Here is a 25,453-nt window from a genome sequence, read left to right as displayed (position 1 = left end):
TAATTATTGCAAGGACGCCAATATGGAGCCCGGAGCTCTGCAGTGAACCGCATGTCGCCAAAACCCGCAAGTAAGTCATATGCGACAACTTACGGTTCCTGCTGACAAGGGTGGAACGCATACTTCCGGGTCCCGCGGTGGAACGCAAACCGTGGGAACCGGCGGCAAGACACGTGGGAATCCATTTCCGGTTCTTTCAGTTAAATAGCACGGCTTGCACTCACGGCAACATGCACTTAAAAACGGTTTAATCCGAAACGCGTTGTTTTTATTTCATGCACTTTAAACCCTGAATAATTACATAAAGTTCTGTACCGTCACCTTTTCAGCTCTATGTACATAACGGATTGTGTTTAATAAATGCACCATCATTTTAAATTTAAGAAATATGGTCCCAATTTTATGTTTTTAAGGGATTCATCCTCTAGGGAACAGCGCAAAAGTGTTATCACTGATTGTTTCATTATTTACATTTCTACAAGTATCGGTGTTTTACTTGATCTGTGGTTTTTTTACTTGTTGCATATTTCTGGGTTACTGCGCAATTGTGGTATAGAATCACTAGGCTGCAGGTTATAGAGACGGGAGCTCAGCTTCTCTCCCTGTGCTGTGAGGAAAATGGCCGCTCAGCGTTCTGGAGGAGGAGGGGATCCTGCCTGGGGCTGTCTTGAGAAAAGCGCGCCCAGAGTGGGGGGAGGGGCTAACCGGAACCGCCACATCCCCCGTCTGGCCAGGCCCCCAGGGTTAATGGTTGCTACACTGTAATTCCCTGGTGGTCTAGTGGGTGGAACGGGAGATCAGGAGCCCCCACTTGCCAGAACCACCGATGGTCTCCTACACCGGCGGTAGTCTGCTGCGACCCGCCCTGCAGGGAGCCGCCTTACCATGTCCCCTGGACGTACCGGCTGCAGCTCCAGTGTCAGGAGTCCGTGGCCGAAGTCACTCACCCAGTCGTCAGTCCTCGGCCCTGGCGCTGAGGCGGCAATGGGGGCGTCCTATAGGACGTCTTACAATGCCCACTCAGTAGTAAAAAATACTATATTTAAATAAAATAACTAAAGACGTGGAGGGACCATCTAATACAGTCCCCCAAGAAAATGGTGCCCAGCTCCTGCCGGCACCAAACTCAAACTGAGGTCCAGTGGCTGGGGGAGGGGCATAGGGGAGAGGGAGCAAGGGCTTGTAGGTAATTTCAGTTAACTATTTGGTGCCCAGACTCTCCACTCCAGGCTATACCCCAGTGTCATCCCTGTGCCCCCTCGTGGAGGAAGAATAAATATATATTGTTCCTCTAGAAATGTATTTAATTAGATGACCCAATAGACACATTGGGGTAAATTTACTAAAGTGAGAGTTTAGAAATAAGTTTTAGAAGAGATGTTGCCCATAGCAACCAATCAGATTCTAGCTATTAACATTTATCTAGCACCTTTTAGAAGATAATAGAGAGAATCTGATTGGTTGCTATAGGCAACATCTCCACTTCTAAAACTCTCGCTTTAGTAAATTTACCCCATTATATCAATGGTGGAACGGGAGCAGAATGCTGCACACGGATCAGAATAAGGAATGTGCAGCAGAGAACACAACAATCTGAGATACTCTGCAGCAATACTTTGTATATATGTGCAATATAGGTCATTGCTGAAGAACCAAATCTCCAATACAGAGGGTGCAGACTCCTGGACTAATCCATTGAGACCTTTATTCCACAGAAAGAACATTTATAATCTCTTCCTCTATGCTCATGTTCCCTTCATTCATAAAACAGACACTGAACATGAACTGCTCCACAGAGCTTACAATCTAAGAGGAGACACGGAGAGGAACGCACTGTGCCTCGGAGCAATGATACAGGCGCGTACAGAAATAAACAGGAATTACAGTCCTTCTATGACGCAGAATAGAGAGATCTTTGTATTGAAGTTTGTACAGAGACATGATCTGATAAATAAGGAAAATGGCCAGAAACCAGATCCCCATCGTTCAATCTGTCACAGACGCGATTCATTTGCAGTTCAGGGCAGTCATACAGGGCGGTCACGCAGGGCGGTCACACAGGGCGGTCACACAGGGCGGTCACACAGGATCTCTGAACACTCCTATAAAGAACTTTTATGATCTTATTAGATTAAAGCACTTTAGCTCTGCTGGTTGGGGGTCCCCGGCCTGGACATGTCCTCTGTGAGAATGACGCACACCGCCTAGGGGTATAGTTACTAAAGTGATGGTTTTTAGAAGTGGAGGTGTTGCCCATAGCAACCAATCAGATTCTACCTATCATTTTTCTAGCACCGTCAAGAAGATAAGAGCTAGAATCTGATTGGTTGCTATGGACAACAACTCAACGTCTATAAACCTGCACCTTAGTAAATGTACCCCCTAAAGTGACAAACATTTAATACAGGAGAATGCGATAATGAAGCAGGAGCAACACCTCCAATGTGCAGAATTGTGCACAGGACCCAGCGTAGCATTATTCCGCTCCAAAGGTAATAATCTCCTTACTAATAGGACGCTGGCCGCCATCAGATCGCGCTGAGGTCTCTGAAACAGGACTCTCCATTATTGCAGCACTATATTATATATATATATATATATATAATGTACAGTTATTGCTAGCGGTGTATCTTCCTGTGTCTGTGGCGTACAGCAGCCCCAGCAAACCCTATCCCCCCCTGAGGACACTTGGAGGACATCACGCAGTGGACCTTCCTGTGTCTGCGGAGAACAGAAGTGTCATTGAAACGCTTCCCACAGTCAGCGCATTGGAAAGGCCGCTCCCCGGTGTGCGTTACACGATGTCTGCGGAGTTTGGCCGCTTCTTTGAAGCCCTTGCCGCACACTGCGCACGTGTGAGGAGCCTCTGCCGAGTGAATTCTCTGGTGAATGAGTAACTGACATTTGAACCTAAAGCGTTTGCCGCACTCGTCGCAGCGATACAGCAACTTATTGGCGCCAGAGACTTGTCTCCTTTTCTTGTTCAGACTGAGCTTCCGCTCAGTGCATATTCCAGCAGCTGGTACCAGACCCAAATTCTTTAAGCCTGGACTTAAGGGTTTGGCGCTGACCGGAGCCATCCAGCGAGTGTCCTGTGAGAGGTCAGAGTCGCCCTCAGGCTGAAACTTGCCGGCACTGTCTGTAGCTTGTGGAGTTACGTCCTGGTCATCCTCCAACCTTACATAACTGTTACTGGCCCCAGGGACCTTCTCAGCCATTAATGCTCCAGCGGCCCCAGGACTACCTTCCCGAGTATCCTCCTGTGCACCAACCTCACACTTGTTGTCTGGGCTCAGTGCAATGGCTGCACTCAGAAGCTGGTGAGTGTCACACTCAACCTCCTCTAACATATTGCACACGGTTTTCACACTGAGGGTATTAATGGTGAATGGGTCTCTCTCATGAGTGTCACACTCAGCGTTCTCTAACACATTACACTCATACTCGGTTTTCACACTGAGTACAGTACTGGGGTGAGGGATCGGGTGAGTGTCACACTCAGCATTCTCTAACACATCACACTCGGTTTTCACACTGAGTACAGTACTGGGGTGAGGGATCGGGTGAGTGTCACACTCAGCATTCTCTAACACATCACACTCGGTTTTCACATCGAGTACAGTATTGGGGTGAGGGATCGGGTGAGTGTCACACTCGGGGTTCTCTAACACATTACACTCATACTCGGTTTTCACACTGAGTGCAGTACTGGGGTGAGGGATCGAATGAGTGTCACACTCGGGGTTCTCTAACACATTACACTCATACTCGGTTTTCACACTGAGTGCAGTACTGGGGTGAGGGATCGAGTGAGTGTCACACTCGGGGTTCTCTAACACATTACACTCATACTCGGTTTTCACATTGAGTGCAGTACTGGGGTGAGGGATCGGGTGAGTGTCACACTCGGGGTTCTCTAACACATTACACTCATACTCGGTTTTGACACTGAGTGCAGTACTGGGGTGAGGGATCGGGTGAGTGTCACACTCCTCTTTCAATGGAGCGTGCGCTTTCTGATGTCGAGTCAGGACAGATCGGTCGTTGAAACATTTGTCGCAGGTGCTGCAGCGAAACGGCTTCTCGCCCGTGTGAATCCTAGAATGTCTGCGGAGCTTTGCATGTTCCATAAAGCTTTTATTACATATGTCACAGAGAAAGGGTCTCTCTCCTGTGTGCGACCGCATGTGAACCACCAGAGATGATTTGCGCAGGAAGCGCTTGACACATAGCGAGCATTGGTAGGGCTTCATCCCGCCGTGCGAGCTCTGGTGCAGGAGGAGAGCGGACCTGTACCTATAGGACTTGTCACAATCTGGGCATGAATACGGCTTGGTGCCATCATGAACACTCAAATGATGAACAAGAGACGGCCAGAGATCGAAGGTTTGCCCGCAGTCGGCACAGATGTAAAGTTTATTTCCGGCCCCCTGATGGTCTGAGGGGGGTGTAGCGGGCGCATCCAGCTTGCGCTTATTCCCCATCGTGCGGCCCTTATTGCTGCTCCGCTTACGAGTCCTCTCATTTCCTTTACTAGGAACAACTTTCGGTTTCCGTTTGGTGAAGTCAAAGTATATCTCTGAGGGGTACTTGGGTTTGTGCCGACGCCTCACCCGCACGGTAACCTCCCCTGAGGCACCAGCAGTCATTTCTGAGCCGTCTTCTGCTGGACTTGTCCCAGTCTCTACGGATAATAACAGGGAACATTACGCAGATAGAACAGAACCCTTCTGCTGAATGTGGAGCCGATCTAACACATTCCCATCTCATCACATGGATTACACAACCTAACTGTACTATATTATATATCTGACACATTCCCATCTCATCACATAGATTACACAACCTAACTGTACTATATTATATATGTAACACATTCCCATCTCATCACATGGATTACACAACCTAACTGTACTATATTATATATCTGACACATTCCCATCTCATCACATGGATTACACAACCTAACTGTACTATATTATATATCTGACACATTCCCATCTCATCACATGGATTACACAACCTAACTGTACTATATTATATATCTGACACATTCCCATCTCATCACATGGATTACACAACCTAACTGTACTATATTATATATCTGACACATTCCCATCTCATCACATGGATTACACAACCTAACTGTACTATATTATATATGTAACACATTCCCATCTCATCACATGGATTACACAACCTAACTGTACTATATTATATATCTGACACATTCCCATCTCATCACATGGATTACACAACCTAACTGTACTATATTATATATCTGACACATTCCCATCTCATCACATGGATTACACAACCTAACTGTACTATATTATATATCTGACACATTCCCATCTCATCACATGGATTACACAACCTAACTGTACTATATTATATATCTGACACATTCCCATCTCATCACATGGATTACACAACCTAACTGTACTATATTATATATCTAACACATTCCCATCTCATCACATGGATTACACAACCTAACTGTACTATATTATATATCTGACACATTCCCATCTCATCACATAGATTACACAACCTAACTGTACTATATTATATATCTGACACATTCCCATCTCATCACATGGATTACACAACCTAACTGTACTATATTATATATCTAACACATTCCCATCTCATCACATGGATTACACAACCTAACTGTACTATATTATATATCTGACACATTCCCATCTCATCACATGGATTACACAACCTAACTGTACGACTATATTATATATCTGACACATTCCCATCTCATCACATGGATTACACAACCTAACTGTACTATATTATATATCTGACACATTCCCATCTCATCACATGGATTACACAACCTAACTGTACTATATTATATATCTGACACATTCCCATCTCATCACATGGATTACACAACCTAACTGTACTATATTATATATCTGACACATTCCCATCTCATCACATGGATTACACAACCTAACTGTACTATATTATATATCTGACACATTCCCATCTCATCACATGGATTACACAACCTAACTGTACTATATTATATATCTGACACATTCCCATCTCATCACATGGATTACACAACCTAACTGTACTATATTATATATCTGACACATTCCCATCTCATCACATGGATTACACAACCTAACTGTACTATATTATATATCTGACACATTCCCATCTCATCACATAGATTACACAACCTAACTGTACTATATTATATATCTGACACATTCCCATCTCATCACATAGATTACACAACCTAACTGTACTATATTATATATCTGACACATTCCCATCTCATCACATGGATTACACAACCTAACTGTACTATATTATATATCTGACACATTCCCATCTCATCACATGGATTACACAACCTAACTGTACTATATTATATATCTAACACATTCCCATCTCATCACATAGATTACACAACCTAACTGTACTATATTATATATCTGACACATTCCCATCTCATCACATGGATTACACAACCTAACTGTACTATATTATATATCTGACACATTCCCATCTCATCACATGGATTACACAACCTAACTGTACTATATTATATATCTGACACATTCCCATCTCATCACATGGATTACACAACCTAACTGTACTATATTATATATCTGACACATTCCCATCTCATCACATGGATTACACAACCTAACTGTACTATATTATATATCTGACACATTCCCATCTCATCACATGGATTACACAACCTAACTGTACTATATTATATATCTGACACATTCCCATCTCATCACATGGATTACACAACCTAACTGTACTATATTATATATCTGACACATTCCCATCTCATCACATGGATTACACAACCTAACTGTACTATATTATATATCTGACACATTCCCATCTCATCACATGGATTACACAACCTAACTGTACTATATTATATATCTGACACATTCCCATCTCATCACATGGATTACACAACCTAACTGTACTATATTATATATGTAACACATTCCCATCTCATCACATGGATTACACAACCTAACTGTACTATATTATATATCTGACACATTCCTATCTCATCACATGGATTACACAACCTAACTGTACGACTATATCTGACACATTCCCATCTCATCACATGGATTACACAACCTAACTGTACTATATTATATATCTGACACATTCCCATCTCATCACATGGATTACACAACCTAACTGTACTATATTATATATCTGACACATTCCCATCTCATCACATGGATTACACAACCTAACTGTACTATATTATATATCTGACACATTCCCATCTCATCACATGGATTACACAACCTAACTGTACTATATTATATATCTGACACATTCCCATCTCATCACATGGATTACACAACCTAACTGTACGACTATATTATATATCTGACACATTCCCATCTCATCACATGGATTACACAACCTAACTGTACGACTATATTATATATCTGACACATTCCCATCTCATCACATGGATTACACAACCTAACTGTACTATATTATATATCTGACACATTCCCATCTCATCACATGGATTACACAACCTAACTGTACTATATTATATATCTGACACATTCCCATCTCATCACATGGATTACACAACCTAACTGTACTATATTATATATCTGACACATTCCCATCTCATCACATGGATTACACAACCTAACTGTACTATATTATATATCTGACACATTCCTATCTCATCACATGGATTACACAACCTAACTGTACTATATTATATATGTAACACATTCCCATCTCATCACATGGATTACACAACCTAACTGTACTATATTATATATGTGACACATTCCCATCTCATCACATGGATTACACAACCTAACTGTACTATATTATATATCTGACACATTCCCATCTCATCACATGGATTACACAACCTAACTGTACTATATTATATATCTGACACATTCCCATCTCATCACATGGATTACACAACCTAACTGTACTATATTATATATCTGACACATTCCCATCTCATCACATGGATTACACAACCTAACTGTACTATATTATATATCTGACACATTCCCATCTCATCACATGGATTACACAACCTAACTGTACTATATTATATATCTGACACATTCCCATCTCATCACATGGATTACACAACCTAACTGTACTATATTATATATCTGACACATTCCCATCTCATCACATGGATTACACAACCTAACTGTACTATATTATATATCTGACACATTCCCATCTCATCACAAGGATTACACAACCTAACTGTACTATATTATATATGTAACACATTCCCATCTCATCACATGGATTACACATCCTAACTGTACTATATTATATATCTGACACATTCCCATCTCATCACATGGATTACACAACCTAACTGTACTATATTATATATCTGACACATTCCCATCTCATCACATGGATTACACAACCTAACTGTACGACTATATTATATATGTAACACATTCCCATCTCATCACATGGATTACACAACCTAACTGTACTATATTATATATGTAACACATTCCCATCTCATCACATGGATTACACAACCTAACTGTACTATATTATATATCTGACACATTCCCATCTCATCACATGGATTACACAACCTAACTGTACTATATTATATATCTGACACATTCCCATCTCATCACATGGATTACACAACCTAACTGTACTATATTATATATGTAACACATTCCCATCTCATCACATGGATTACACAACCTAACTGTACTATATTATATATCTGACACATTCCCATCTCATCACATGGATTACACAACCTAACTGTACGACTATATTATATATCTGACACATTCCCATCTCATCACATGGATTACACAACCTAACTGTACGACTATATTATATATCTGACACATTCCCATCTCATCACATGGATTACACAACCTAACTGTACTATATTATATATCTGACACATTCCCATCTCATCACATGGATTACACAACCTAACTGTACTATATTATATATCTGACACATTCCCATCTCATCACATGGATTACACAACCTAACTGTACTATATTATATATCTGACACATTCCCATCTCATCACATGGATTACACAACCTAACTGTACTATATTATATATCTGACACATTCCCATCTCATCACATGGATTACACATCCTAACTGTACTATATTATATATCTGACACATTCCCATCTCATCACATGGATTACACAACCTAACTGTACTATATTATATATCTAACACATTCCCATCTCATCACATAGATTACACAACCTAACTGTACTATATTATATATCTGACACATTCCCATCTCATCACATGGATTACACAACCTAACTGTACTATATTATATATCTAACACATTCCCATCTCATCACATGGATTACACAACCTAACTGTACTATATTATATATCTGACACATTCCCATCTCATCACATGGATTACACAACCTAACTGTACTATATTATATATCTGACACATTCCCATCTCATCACATGGATTACACAACCTAACTGTACTATATTATATATCTGACACATTCCCATCTCATCACATGGATTACACAACCTAACTGTACTATATTATATATCTAACACATTCCCATCTCATCACATGGATTACACAACCTAACTGTACTATATTATATATCTGACACATTCCCATCTCATCACATAGATTACACAACCTAACTGTACTATATTATATATCTAACACATTCCCATCTCATCACATAGATTACACAACCTAACTGTACTATATTATATATCTGACACATTCCCATCTCATCACATGGATTACACAACCTAACTGTACGACTATATTATATATCTGACACATTCCCATCTCATCACATGGATTACACAACCTAACTGTACTATATTATATATCTGACACATTCCCATCTCATCACATGGATTACACAACCTAACTGTACTATATTATATATCTGACACATTCCCATCTCATCACATGGATTACACAACCTAACTGTACTATATTATATATCTAACACATTCCCATCTCATCACATGGATTACACAACCTAACTGTACGACTATATTATATATCTGACACATTCCCATCTCATCACATAGATTACACAACCTAACTGTACTATATTATATATCTGACACATTCCCATCTCATCACATGGATTACACAACCTAACTGTACGACTATATTATATATCTGACACATTCCCATCTCATCACATGGATTACACAACCTAACTGTACTATATTATATATGTAACACATTCCCATCTCATCACATGGATTACACAACCTAACTGTACTATATTATATATCTGACACATTCCCATCTCATCACATGGATTACACAACCTAACTGTACGACTATATTATATATCTAACACATTCCCATCTCATCACATGGATTACACAACCTAACTGTACTATATTATATATCTGACACATTCCCATCTCATCACATGGATTACACAACCTAACTGTACGACTATATCTGACAAATGTTCCCATTGCAATAAGCAGCACCCCAGCTTCTGTAGCACTAGACATCCCAGCATGCCCTGCCACAGTTTTGCCATTTGTCCACTCTAAGGGGTAAATTTACTAAGGGTCGAGGCATGGCGAGTGATCTGGCGAGTGATCTGGCGAGTGATCTGGCGAGTGATCTGGCGAGTGATCTGGCGAGTGATCTGGGTATTTACTAAAGTCCAAATCAAATGTAAAATCGAATTTTAGTCAAATCGACCTCAAATCAAACATCAGGAAAACATTGGTACTTTTACATAGACCAACACACAAATCCCTTAATTACGATCATTTAATTTGAAATCGAACTTCAAATCCCCAAATGAATAGACCGGCTTCATGCCTTCAATTTGAGCATGAGCAGGTCAGATTGACACAGACACATGCAGACATCAGTGAGATGTATGCAGGTATCTGACTGTAAAAATCAAACAAATAGTTAAATGTAAAAAAAAAAAAAAAAAATCGCATAGGGTTCCACTGTAAGTTCCAGAACCAGCACCGGACCCCTTCTAGCGGGGGGCTGATGCCCCAGCCAGGGGAGCCCTATCACCAGGCCCCCCAGCAGCAGAATCAGCCCTGACCGCTAGTCAGCCCAGGCCAGGAATCCCTGGGGAGTTGGAGACCCCCCCCAAATAAAGGGGTCCCCCTCTTCAGGGCACCCCTAGCCTAGGCTGATAGCCCAGGGCTGTCCCCGCCACCCCTGGGTGGTGGGTTGATTGTTCAAATGTTGTGTTAAAATAAAATAGACGAATCAAAACATTCAAACATTATTCAGACACGGTCACAAGCGCTGAGCGCTCTCAACCTGGTTGATGTTTGCCTACTGGGCATGCGTACGAGAGCCAGCTAGCGACGGGCGCTCCTTCGCTACGGGTCTCGCACTAAAGGGGACGAGCTGTCGAGGGTGATTGACAGCTCGCCCCGTTTGGGAGGCAGGCAGGGTTGGTGGTCGGTCAAACAGAGGCGTTCCCGATGGAACGTTGCCGTTTGGGGGCGGCCCCACTGACATCAGCAATGATGTCAGTGGGGATCGAGCAGGAAGCTCCCTGGGGCTTGCGCTTGCCGAGACCCAACCTTAGGGTCTCGTCGCAAGCCCCGATGGTCTTGACCATCAGCCTGGTCGGTCGCTAAGCTGTGGGTGGTAACCCGCAGCTTAGCTAGCGACCAGGAGGCCGCACTAAAAAAAAGAAGCGGCCGCCCTCATTCAGAGAGAGCGATCGCTTCTTGCGACCGCCCCTGAATGAGGGCCATTGTCTTTACAGTAGAACTGCAAGTCCCAGCAAGCCTCCCCCGCATGCTGGTACTTGGAGAACAACAAGTACCAACATGCGGGGCATTAAGGGCCCACTGGGACCTGTAGTTCACCTGTAAAGAAATGTTGAAAAAAAACACACACACACCGTACACAGTAAAGTTTGAATCCATACATACATACATACATACATACATACATACATACACTCACACATACTCACCTACATTACCTAGAGTGGTTCCCTTGTCCAGTAGGCATCCAAGGTCTTAACATAAAAAAAAAATGAATAAATCCGACCCTCGCACTAGATAACAACCTCTCAGCCAATGAACGGCTCCCTCCATTGAACTTGTGGGAACCGCAATATAAACTTTAGTTACCCTGCGGCTCTACATTGAGTTCTGTACATTCATTGGCTGAGAGAGGCGGGGGCTGACCTCTCTCAGCCAATTAACGCTCAGACACGGACCTTCAAAGGAGGAAGCCGCGTCTGAGGGCTTCAGTCGGGAAGTAATAACCATCCTGGTTGAGGATGGTTATTACTTAGTGAGTGGTTTGCGTTTTTCGTTTTGTTATTTTAAGAAGACCATGGATGCCTACTTTGGACCGAAGAGGACCGAACCACGCATAGGAGACTGTGAGTATGTTTTTTTTTCCCACAGGTTCCCTATGTAATTTCTACTGGAGAAGGGGACCGATGCTACAGGGATACATAGGTGAGTATGTGTACATGTGTGAGTGTATGTATGTTTATTAAACTTATACTGTGTACGGTCTGTGTGTGTTTATTTCAACATTTCTTTACAGGTGAACTACAGGTCCCAGTGGGCCCTTAATGCCCCGCATGCTGGTACTTGTGGTTCTCCAAGTGGTTGAGAACCAGGCTTGCTGGGACCTGCAGTTCTACTGTAAAGACAATGTTTTGATTTGTCTATTTTTACACAACATTTACACAATCAACCCGCCACCCACCGCCCAGGGGTGGCGGAGACAGCCCCGGGCTATCAGGCTAGGCTAGGGGTACCCTGGAGAGGGGGATCACTTTATTGGGGGGGTCCCCAACACCCCAGGGATTCCTGGCCTGGGCTGACTAGCGGTCAGGGCTGATGCTGCAGCGCACGGTGATAGGGCCCCCCGCTACAAAGGGTCCGGTGCTGGTTCTGGAACTTACAGTGGAACCCTATGCGATTTTTTTTTTTTTATCCCTGTAAGTCCAGAACCAGGACCGGTTCCCAAAGCCCAGTGCTGGGTGTATTAAGAACAGTGGAACCCTAAGCATTTTTTTCCCTGTACTTAAACAATCAGGACTGGCTTTCAAAAGTCCGGGGCTGGTTGTGTTTTGGGGGGGATACATGCAGGGCAGTCACTGATGTCTGCATGTATCAGTGTGGGAATGTACTGCTCATGATGAAAGTGAGAGCATGAAGCAGCTCTATGCTGTCAGGGATTTGCCATTCGGTTTGTACATGAACATGTGAATCATACAGCAAATCACTGCTCCATACTGAACTAAATCGAATCTTCGTAAATAGGTGATTTCAGAGGCTTTTTAAAATTTGATTTGAGTCGGTTTGGGGTGAGCTAAATCGACCTTTGATAAATTAACCCCTAAGGGGCAGATGTACTAAGCTCCGGGAAGTGATAAAGTGGAGATAAACAACCAACCAATCAGCGCCCAACTGTTATTTTTCAAAAACAGCCTATAACATGACAGTTAGGAGCTGAGTGGCTGGTAGCTTTTCACTATCCAGAGCTTAGTACATCTCCCCCTATAAGTGTTACAGGGCATTCTGGGAGGTGCAGTTCAACAGCAGGTTCCGCTTATTGCAGAGAGAGAGAGAGAGAGTTATGGCCAGGTGACCGGTATATAAAGAGCTGATGGGACACCATGGGGGGGACTATAACTGTTTTATTGCGGCTGCAGCTTCCATGTAAAGTGACGGCAGCTATTAAATTGTTTTTGGGCACCCGGCAATATTGCGACCAAAATGCAGAGGATTAGCCCCGTAAAACGGCTTCTCCCATCTAAAGAGACAGTTAAGCCGGGCGGATTTCTGCTCGCACCTCAGAAAATAAAGTAATGGCGCCCAAAAACATCCGACGACAACCTGCCACTTTAGAGGGGAGCTGCGTCCACGATAAAACAAATGAACTCCCCCGTATGATGGAGGGGGAGCGCGGATATGCGGGATAATGGCGGCGTAGCCGCTGTATAAACATCGATGGGGTAGTTCTCACTATGAACTGGAAAGAATTGATCTGTGATCTAAAACTATAGGAAATTATAGAACACTAACTAGAACCGATTACGTGTGTATATTATACAGCAGGACCAGAACAGTCGCCAATAATATGTCATCACCTGCTCCGGGACACTCCGGCATTCCGCCACCGTCTGATTCCAGAACCCGGACCGCACGCGGCTCCTCTCCTCCCGCAATCTCCTGAGTCTCCATATTTAGATCTGCAGATGGGAAATAAACACAACGATCAGCGGAGAATCCCAGGAACTTCCCTGCCGGTATCAGCCCTTATCCTGACTTACTACAACCTACTCAGCCCCTGGATATTCCGCCATTCCCGGCCTCGGACCACTCTCCCCAATGCTCATGTCATACATGTAATATAATAAAGGCCTCCATCTGTGTATTCTCGTCGGTGCTTCTACACTCAGCCCCTGGATATTCCGCCATTCCCGGCCTCGGACCACTCTCCCCAATGCTCATGTCATACATGTAATATAATAAAAGCCTCCATCTGTATGTTCTCGTCGGTGCTTCTACACTCAGCCCCTGGATATTCCGCCATTCCCAGCCTCGGACCACTCTCCCCAATGCTCATGTCATACATGTAATATAATAAAGGCCTCCATCTGTGTATTCTCGTCGGTGCTTCTACACTCAGCCCCTGGATATTCCGCCATTCCCGGCCTCGGACCACTCTCCCCAATGCTCATGTCATACATGTAATATAATAAAGGCCTCCATCTGTGTATTCTCGTCGGTGCTTCTACACTCAGCCCCTGGATATTCCGCCATTCTCGGCCTCGGACCATTCTCCCCAATGCTCATGTCATACATGTAATATAATAAAAGCCTCCATCTGTATGTTCTCATCGGTGCTTCTACACTCAGCCCCTGGATATTCGGCCATTCCCAGCCTCGGACCATTCTCCCCAATGCTCATGTCATACATGTAAAATAATAAAGGCCTCCATCTGTATGTTCTCGTCGGTGCTTCTACACTCAGCCCCTGGATATTCCGCCATTCCCGGCCTCGGACCATTCTCCCCAATGCTCATGTCATACATGTAATATAATAACGGCCTCCATCTGTATGTTCTCGTCTGTGCTTCTACACTCAGCCCCTGGATATTCCGCCATTCCCGGCCTCGGACCATTCTCCCCAATGCTCATGTCAAACATGTAATATAATAAAGGCCTCCATCTGTATATTTTCGTCGGTGCTTCTACACTCAGCCCCTGGATATTCCGCCATTCCCAGCCTCGGACCATTCTCCCCAATGATCATGGCACACATGTAATATAATAAAAGCCTCCATCTGTATATTCTCGTCGGTGCTTCTACACTCAGCCCCTGGATATTCCGCCATTCCCGGCCTCGGACCATTCTCCCCAATGCTCATGTCATACATGTAATATAATAACGGCCTCCATCTGTATGTTCTCGTCTGTGCTTCTACACTCAGCCCCTGGATATTCCGCCATTCCCAGCCTCGGACCATTCTCCCCAATGCTCATGTCATACATGTAATATAATAAAGGCCTCCATCTGTATATTTTCGTCGGTGCTTCTACACTCAGCCCCTGGATATTCCGCCATTCCCAGCCTCGGACCATTCTCCCCAATGCTCATGGCACACATGTAATATAATAAAAGCCTCCATCTGTATATTCTCGTCGGTGCTTCTACACTCAGCCCCTGGATATTCCGCCATTCCCGGCCTCGGACCATTCTCCCCAATGCTCATGTCATACATGTAATATAATAAAGGCCTCCATCTGTATGTTCTCGTCGGTGCTTCTACACTCAGCAACTGGATATTCTGCCATTCCCGGCCTCGGACCATTCTCCGCAATGCTCATGTCATACATGTAATATAATAAAGGCCTCCATCTGTATATTCTCGTCGGTGCTTCTAAACTCAGCAACTGGATAATCCGCCATTCCCGGCCTCGGACCATTCTCCCCAATGCTCATGTCATACATGTAATATAATAAAGGCCTCCATCTGTATATTCTCATCGGTGCTTCTAGACTCAGACTGTGGATATCCCGCCATTCCCGGCCTCGGACCATTCTCCCCAATGCTCATGTCATACATGTAATATAATAAAGGCCTCCATCTGTATGTTCTCATCGGTGCTTCTAGACTCAGCCCTGGATATTCCGCCATTCCCTGCCTCGGACCATTCTCCCCAATGCTCATGTCATACATGTAATATAATAAAGGCCTCCATCTGTATGTTCTCGTCGGTGCTTCTAGACTCAGCCCCTGGATATTCCGCATTCCCAGCCTCGGACCATTCTCCCCAATGCTCATGTCATACATGTAATATAATAAAGGCCTCCATCTGTATGTTCTCATCGGTGCTTCTACACTCAGCCCTGGATATTCCGCCATTCCCAGCCTCGGACCACTCTCCCCAATGCTCATGTCATACATGTAATATAATAAAGGCCTCCATCTGTATATTCTCGTCGGTGCTTCTAGACGCAGCCCCTGGATATTCCGCATTCCCAGCCTCGGACCATTCTCCCCAATGCTCATGTCATACATGTAATATAATAAAGGCCTCCATCTGTATGTTCTCATCGGTGCTTCTACACTCAGCCCCTGGATATTCCGCCATTCCCTGCCTCGGACCATTCTCCCCAATGCTCATGTCATACATGTAATATAATAAAGGCCTCCATCTGTATGTTCTCATCGGTGCTTCTACACTCAGCCCCTGGATATTCCGCCATTCCCTGCCTCGGACCACTCTCCCCAATGCTCATGTCATACATGTAATATAATAAAGGCCTCCATCTGTATGTTCTCGTCGGTGCTTCTAGACTCAGCCCCTGGATATTCCGCATTCCCAGCCTCGGACCACTCTCCCCAATGCTCATGTCATACATGTAATATAATAAAGGCCTCCATCTGTATGTTCTCATCGGTGCTTCTACACTCAGCCCCTGGATATTGCGCCATTCCCTGCCTCGGACCACTCTCCCCAATGCTCATGTCATACATGTAATATAATAAAGGCCTCCATCTGTATGTTCTCGTCGGTGCTTCTAGACTCAGCCCCTGGATATTCCGCATTCCCAGCCTCGGACCACTCTCCCCAATGCTCATGTCATACATGTAATATAATAAAGGCCTCCATCTGTATGTTCTCATCGGTGCTTCTACACTCAGCCCCTGGATATTGCGCCATTCCCTGCCTCGGACCATTCTCCCCAATGCTCATGTCAAACATGTAATATAATAAAGGCCTCCATCTGTATGTTCTCGTCGGTGCTTCTAGACTCAGCCCCTGGATATTCCGCCATTCCCGGCCTCGGACCATTCTCCCCAATGCTCATGTCATACATGTAATATAATAAAGGCCTCCATCTGTATGTTCTCGTCGGTGCTTCTAGACTCAGCCCCTGGATATTCCGCCACTCCCGGCCTCGGACCATTCTCCCCAATGCTCATGTCATACATGTAATATAATAAAGGCCTCCATCTGTATGTTCTCATCGGTGCTTCTACACTCAGCCCTGGATATTCCGCCATTCCCAGCCTCGGACCACTCTCCCCAATGCTCATGTCATACATGTAATATAATAAAGGCCTCCATCTGTATGTTCTCGTCGGTGCTTCTACACTCAGCCCCTGGATATTCCGCCATTACCGGCCTCGGACCATTCTCCCCAATGCTCATGTCATACATGTAATATAATAAAGGCCTCCATCTGTATGTTCTCATCGGTGCTTCTACACTCAGCCCCTGGATATTCCGCCATTCCCAGCCTCGGACCATTCTCCCCAATGCTCATGTCATACATGTAATATAATATAGGCCTCCATCTGTATGTTCTCGTCAATGCTTCTACACTCAGCCCCTGGATATTCCGCATTCCCAGCCTCGGACTATTCTCCCCAATGCTCATGTCATACATGTAATATAATAAAGGCCTCCATCTGTATGTTCTCGTCGGTGCTTCTAGACTCAGCCCCTGGACATTCCGCCATTCCCAGCCTCGGACCATCCTCCCCAATGCTCATGTCATACATGTAATATAATACAGGCCTCCATCTGTATGTTCTCGTCGGTGCTTCTAGACTCAGCCCCTGGATATTCCGCATTCCCAGCCTCGGACCATTCTCCCCAATGCTCATGTCATACATGTAATATAATAAAAGCCTCCATCTGTATGTTCTCGTTGGTGCTTCTAGACTCAGCCCCTGGATATTCCGCCATTCCCAGCCTCGGACCATTCTCCCCAATGCTCATGTCATACATGTAATATAATAAAAGCCTCCATCTGTATGTTCTCATCGGTGCTTCTACACTCAGCCCCAGTACATTCCGCCATTCCCGGCCTCGGACCACTCTCCCCAATGCTCATGTCATACATGTAATATAATAAAGGCCTCCATCTGTATGTTCTCGTCGGTGCTTCTACACTCAGCCCCTGGATATTCCGCCATTCCCAGCCTCGGACCAGTCTCCCCAATGCTCATGTCATACATGTAATATAATACAGGCCTCCATCTGTATGTTCTCGTCGGTGCTTCTAGACTCAGCCCCTGGATATTCCGCATTCCCAGCCTCGGACCATTCTCCCCAATGCTCATGAAATACATGTAATATAATAAAAGCCTCCATCTGTATGTTCTCGTCGGTGCTTCTAGACTCAGCCCCTGGATATTCCGCCATTCCCAGCCTCGGACCATTCTCCCCAATGCTCATGTCATACATGTAATATAATAAAAGCCTCCATCTGTGTATTCTCATCGGTGCTTCTACACTCAGCCCCTGGATATTCCGCCATTCCCGGCCTCGGACCATTCTCCCCAATGCTCATGTCATACATGTAATATAATAAAGGCCTCCATCTGTATGTTCTCTTCGGTGCTTCTACACTCAGCCCCTGGATATTCCGCCATTCCCAGCCTCGGACCCGTCTCCCCAATGCTCATGTCATACATGTAATATAATAAAGGCCTCCATCTGTATGTTCTCATCGGTGCTTCTACACTCAGCCCTGGATATTCCGCCATTCCCTGCCTCGGACCATTCTCCCCAATGCTCATGTCATACATGTAATATAATAAAGGCCTCCATCTGTATGTTCTCGTCGGTGCTTCTACACTCAGCCCCTGGATATTCCGCCATTACCGGCCTCGGACCATTCTCCCCAATGCTCATGTCATACATGTAATATAATAAAGGCCTCCATCTGTATGTTCTCATCGGTGCTTCTACACTCAGCCCCTGGATATTCCGCCATTCCCAGCCTCGGACCATTCTCCCCAATGCTCATGTCATACATGTAATATAATAAAGGCATCCATCTGTATGTTCTCATCGGTGCTTCTACACTCAGCCCCTGGATATTCCGCCATTCCCAGCCTCGGACCATTCTCCCCAATGCTCATGTCATACATGTAATATAATAAAGGCCTCCATCTGTATATTCTCGTCGGTGCTTCTAGACTCAGCCCCTGGACATTCCGCCATTCCCAGCCTCGGACCATCCTCCCCAATGCTCATGTCATACATGTAATATAATACAGGCCTCCATCTGTATGTTCTCGTCGGTGCTTCTAGACTCAGCCCCTGGATATTCCGCCATTCCCAGCCTCGGACCATTCTCCCCAATGCTCATGAAATACATGTAATATAATAAAAGCCTCCATCTGTATGTTCTCGTCGGTGCTTCTACACTCAGCCCCTGGATATTCCGCCATTCCCAGCCTCGGACCATTCTCCCCAATGCTCATGTCATACATGTAATATAATAAAGGCCTCCATCTGTATGTTCTCATCGGTGCTTCTACACTCAGCAACTGGACATTCCGCCATTCCCAGCCTTGGACCATCCTCCCCAATGCTCATGTCATACATGTAATATAATAAAAGCCTCCATCTGTATGTTCTCGTCGGTGCTTCTAGACTCAGCCCCTGGATATTCCGCATTCCCAGCCTCGGACCATTCTCCCCAATGCTCATGTCATACATGTAATATAATAAAAGCCTCCATCTGTATGTTCTCGTTGGTGCTTCTAGACTCAGCCCCTGGATATTCCGCCATTCCCGGCCTCGGACCATTCTCCCCAATGCTCATGTCATACATGTAATATAATAACGGCCTCCATCTGTATGTTCTCGTCTGTGCTTCTACACTCAGCCCCTGGATATTCCGCCATTCCCGGCCTCGGACCATTCTCCCCAATGCTCATGTCAAACATGTAATATAATAAAGGCCTCCATCTGTATATTTTCGTCGGTGCTTCTACACTCAGCCCCTGGATATTCCGCCATTCCCAGCCTCGGACCATTCTCCCCAATGATCATGGCACACATGTAATATAATAAAAGCCTCCATCTGTATGTTCTCATCGGTGCTTCTAGACTCAGCCCCTGGATATTCCGCATTGCCAGCCTCGGACCATTCTCCCCAATGCTCATTTCATACATGTAATATAATAAAGGCCTCCATCTGTGTATTCTCATCGGTGCTTCTAGACTCAGCCCCTGGATATTCCGCCATTCCCGGACTCGGACCATTCTCCCCAATGCTCATGTCATACATGTAATATAATAAAGGCCTCCATCTGTATGTTCTCGTCGGTGCTTCTAGACTCAGCCCGTTGTATGGCGAATACACCATGGGAACTATGTACTAAGGGATCTATTCACTAAGCCTTGAATGAAGATAAGGTGAACATAGAGAAAGCACCAACCAACCAGCTCCTGTCATGTTACAGACTGTGTTTGAAAAATGACAGGAGCTGATTGTCTGGTAGTTTATCTCCATCCAAAGCTTAGTAAATAGACCCCTAAGCCTTGGAGAGAGATAAAGAGGATGGAGATTAGGGGCTCTATTCATTAGGTTAATTATTGGGGCCTGGTATAATTAACGTTCCATCTCAACACGAATTGTGCCGGCGCAGAGGCAGCTGATCTGAAAATCAGGTGTCTCCCCTCTCGGAGCAGTGAGACTAGTGCGCCTGTAGGTAACGCATGTGTGCAAGAGCCCCGGCGTCCGGCGGAAGGAGCCGGACAGGGATCTGAAAGGATCTTTCTTTGCAACCCAGGACTACGAGCGAGAGCAAATGCCAACTGAGGATGGCGAACGCTTCTGCAGTTAAGCTCGGGAAATATTATATGGCAGCGTAGAGAAGTTAGATGGTGATGTGAACGGTAGCCAGGAGACAGTAGAACACAGCATGGCCCGATTTGGGAAAAAGAAGACTGAACACAGGGATATCCAAGTTAGGAGCTTTGGTAAATGTGAAGCTTTCAGCTGCCAACTGTCTCTAATCTTTAAGGATACTCCCATGTTCTACTCATCTGTCCCTGAAAGTGTCCCTGGTTTGCAAAAATCCTTACTATAATGTTGGTTATTTTATATAACTGATGTTATTGTCACAACAATTGAACAGAAGCACTGAAAATGCAAATATATGACATACAGTATATGTACCCAAGTATTCGGAGGCCTGACCATTACACCTACAGGGACTGTAGTGACCTTGTATTCAAATACATATACTGTAATATGGAGTTGTTCCCCTTTTGCAGCTATAACAGCTTCCACCAGTCTTGGAAAGTTCCACAAGACGTTGTAGTGTTTCTGTGGGAGTTTGTGCCCACTCATTCTGAGGAGCATTTATGGGGTCAGGCACTGATGTTGGATGAGAAGGCCTGGCTCACAATCTCCGTTCCAGGGCATCCCGTAGGTGCTGGATGGGGTCAGGGCTCTGTGCGGGGCAGTCACGTTCTCCTACACTGACCTCCTCACATCATGTCATTATAGTCCGTGCTCTGTGCACTGGGGCTCAGTCATGTTGGGATAGAAAAGGGCCTTCCCCAAACTGTTGCCACAAAGTTGGAAGCCCAGCATTGTCCATAATGTCTTATGCTGAAGTACTAAGATTACCCCTCACTGGAGATAAGGGGCCTGACCCAAACCCTGACACAGCCCCATGTACCATTATCCCTCCTCCACCACACTTCACAGGTGGCACAATGCAGTCAGACAGGTAACGTTCTCCCGGCATCCGCCAAACCCAGACTCTGTCATACAGAGAAGCGTGACTGGTTACTCCACAGAACACGTTTCCACAGTCCCGTGTCTGTGTACGTTACACCGCTCCATCCCACACTTGGCATTGGGGATGTGAGGCCTCCATGCAGCTGCTCGGCCATGGAAACCCATTTTACATTAAGCTCCTGCCACACAGTCTTTGTGCCTACGTTAATGCCAACGGAAGTTTGGAACTCGTCAGCTATGGAGTCAGCAGAGCGTTGGCGACTTTTACGTACCAAGGGTCTGATTCAGTAAGGATCGCTATTGCATAGTAATTGCGATTATGCACGCAGTCTCACTGCAAAGATACGCTAATGATTGCAATGCCACACACAGCGTCACATAAGGGCGCCCCCTTTACCTTACACACATCCGTAATACTTTACAAGTCTGCAAAACCATCGGTAACATGAAAGGCTCACGCGCACTTACACAGGGTCTGGCCTTACTCAGGAATTGCTAATCTCATCGCACGCAGTGACTACACAGGGTGCATATGGCATCGCAGTGGATAATTTATACATGCCCCAGCGTTCAAACGCATTGATACGCCTGCGTTTCGCCCACCTCCCCCCAAACGGTGCCTCCTGTCAACCACTCTGCGATGGTTCTGTGTAGTCACCTGATCTCAGAGGATCGTCCGATTGCGTGCGTAATCAATAGGGATCATAGTCATTGAACGACTGTGTAGGAGCCTTAACTTGCAGAGTGTGCAATGCTCTGCAGAGGGGAAAGGTATATACTGTACAGAGTGTGCAATGTCCTGCACGGGGGAAAGCTATATACTGTGCAGTGTGTGCAATGCTCTGCAGAGGGAAAAAGTATATACTGTAAAGTGAGCAATGCTCCGCAGGGGGGAAAGGTAAATACTGTACACAGGTGTGCAATGTCCTGCAGGGCAGAAGCTATATACTGTGCAGAGTGTGCAATGCTCTGCAGGGGGGAGGTACATACCATACAGAGTATGCACTGCTCTGCAGAGGGGAAAGCTATATTTATACTGTACAGTGTGCAATGCTCTGCAGGGGGAAAGCTATATACTGTGCAGTGTGTGCAATGCTCTGCAGAGGGTAAAAGTATGTACTGTGCAGTGTGCAATGCTCTGCAGGGGGGAAAGCTACATACCGTACAGAGTGTGCAATGTCCTGCAGGGCAGAAGCTATATACTGTGCAGTGTGCAATGCTCTGCAGGGGGGAATGCTATATACCGTACACAGTGTGTAATACTCTGCAGCAGGGGCGGCGCTGCGGAGCCGGCGTTGGGCACCATGTGACAGAGCCATACCCGGCACCGCTGTAGGATGGTTGCTGCCCCCGTCTCCCGTATCACTCACCTCGGGTCGCCACATAGTCCCGGGTGCCGGAACGCAGGGCTGCTTCCTCCGGTCCTGGATCCTCCCGGTCCCCGGATGAGAATGGGTGACGTCAGAGGCAGGTGACCGAACACGTGACTGCCGGCTGCAGCAGAGCAGGAGACCCCGCCCCCAGTAGTGTGTAATACAGCGCTGTGCATACGGTATATAGGGTACAGACACCCCCATGTCATATAATAATGTACTGTATATAGGGTACAGACACCCCATGTAATAATAATGTACTGTATATAGGGTACAGACACCCCATGTAATAATAATGTACTGTTTATAGGGTACAGACACCCCATGTAATAATAATGTACTGTTTATAGGGTACAGACACCCCCATGTCATATAATAATGTACTGTATATAGGGTACAGACACCCCATGTAATAATAATGTACTGTTTATAGGGTACAGACACCCCCATGTCATATAATAATGTACTGTATATAGGGTACAGACACCCCATGTAATAATAATGTACTGTTTATAGGGTACAGACACCCCCATGTCATATAATAATGTACTGTATATAGGGTACAGACACCCCATGTAATAATAATGTACTGTATACAGGGTACAGACACCCCATGTCATATAATAATGTACTGTATATAGGGTACAGACACCCCATGTAATAATAATGTACTGTATATAGGGTACAGACACCCCATGTCATATAATAATGTACTGTATATAGGGTACAGACACCCCCATGTAATAATAATGTACTGTATATAGGGTACAGACACCCCATGTAATAATAATGCACTGTATATAGGGTACAGACACCCCCATGTAAGGTAATAATGCACTGTATATAGGGTACAGACACCCCCATGTCATATAATAATGTACTGTATATAGGGTACAGACACCCCATGTAATAATAATGTACTGTATATAGGGTACAGACACCCCATGTCATATAATAATGTACTGTATATAGGGTACAGACACCCCATGTAATAATAATGTACTGTATATAGGGTACAGACACCCCATGTAATAATAATGTACTGTATATAGGGTACAGACACCCCATGTAATAATAATGTACTGTATATAGGGTACAGACACCCCATGTAATAATAATGTACTGTATATAGGGTACAGACACCCCATGTAATAATAATGCACTGTATATAGGGTACAGACACCCCCATGTAAGGTAATAATGCACTGTATATAGGGTACAGACACCCCCATGTCATATAATAATGTACTGTATATAGGGTACAGACACCCCATGTAATAATAATGTACTGTATATAGGGTACAGACACCCCATGTAATAATAATGTACTGTATATAGGGTACAGACACCCCATGTAATAATAATGTACTGTTTATAGGGTACAGACACCCCCATGTCATATAATAATGTACTGTATATAGGGTACAGACACCCCATGTAATAATAATGTACTGTATATAGGGTACAGACACCCCATGTAATAATAATGCACTGTATATAGGGTACAGACACCCCCATGTAAGGTAATAATGCACTGTATATAGGGTACAGACACCCCATGTAATAATAATGTACTGTATATAGGGTACAGACACCCCATGTAATAATAATGTACTGTATATAGGGTACAGACACCCCATGTAATAATAATGTACTGTATATAGGGTACAGACACCCCATGTAATAATAATGTACTGTTTATAGGGTACAGACACCCCCATGTCATATAATAATGTACTGTATATAGGGTACAGACACCCCATGTAATAATAATGTACTGTATATAGGGTACAGACACCCCCATGTCCTATAATAATGTACTGTATATAGGGTACAGACACCCCCATGTCATATAATAATGTACTGTATATAGGGTACAGACACCCCATGTAATAATAATGTACTGTATATAGGGTACAGACACCCCCATGTCCTATAATAATGTACTGTATATAGGGTACAGACACCCCCATGTAATAATAATGTACTGTATATAGGGTACAGACACCCCCAT

At 44.5% G+C, this 25,453-nt stretch overlaps 1 protein-coding gene across 1 annotated transcript; it reads right to left on the bottom strand.

Annotated features, from left to right (window-relative positions):
• Positions 1–1,680: 1,680 nt before the first annotated feature.
• Positions 1,681–23,578, bottom strand: LOC148479329 (uncharacterized). Its single transcript, XM_088454597.1, has 3 exons — positions 23,437–23,578; positions 14,148–14,249; positions 1,681–4,684 (listed from the first exon to the last, which is right to left on the bottom strand). Exons 2-3 carry the CDS (start codon positions 14,239–14,241, stop codon positions 2,619–2,621), a joined length of 2,160 nt encoding a protein of 719 aa, XP_088310723.1. The 5' UTR covers positions 14,242–14,249; positions 23,437–23,578; the 3' UTR covers positions 1,681–2,618.
• Between the last annotated feature and the right edge of the window lie 1,875 nt (positions 23,579–25,453).

This window comes from Taudactylus pleione, unplaced genomic scaffold (genome assembly GCF_031769625.1).
Source record: "Taudactylus pleione unplaced genomic scaffold, aTauple2 ptg000620l, whole genome shotgun sequence".
Lineage (NCBI taxonomy): Eukaryota > Metazoa > Chordata > Amphibia > Anura > Myobatrachidae > Taudactylus > Taudactylus pleione.
Note: the sequence above shows the minus strand (reverse complement) of the source record. Positions and strands in the feature narration are given on the sequence as shown.

Bases quoted from the DNA above. Each gene is read 5' to 3' on its own strand.
- LOC148479329 (XM_088454597.1), bottom strand. From the start codon at position 14,241: ATGGAGACTCAGGAGATTGCGGGAGGAGAGGAGCCGCGTGCGGTCCGG. The intron at 4,685-14,147 runs GTGATGACATAT...TATTATCCGTAG, and splicing joins GCCGGAGTGTCCCGGAGCAG to AGACTGGGACAAGTCCAGCA.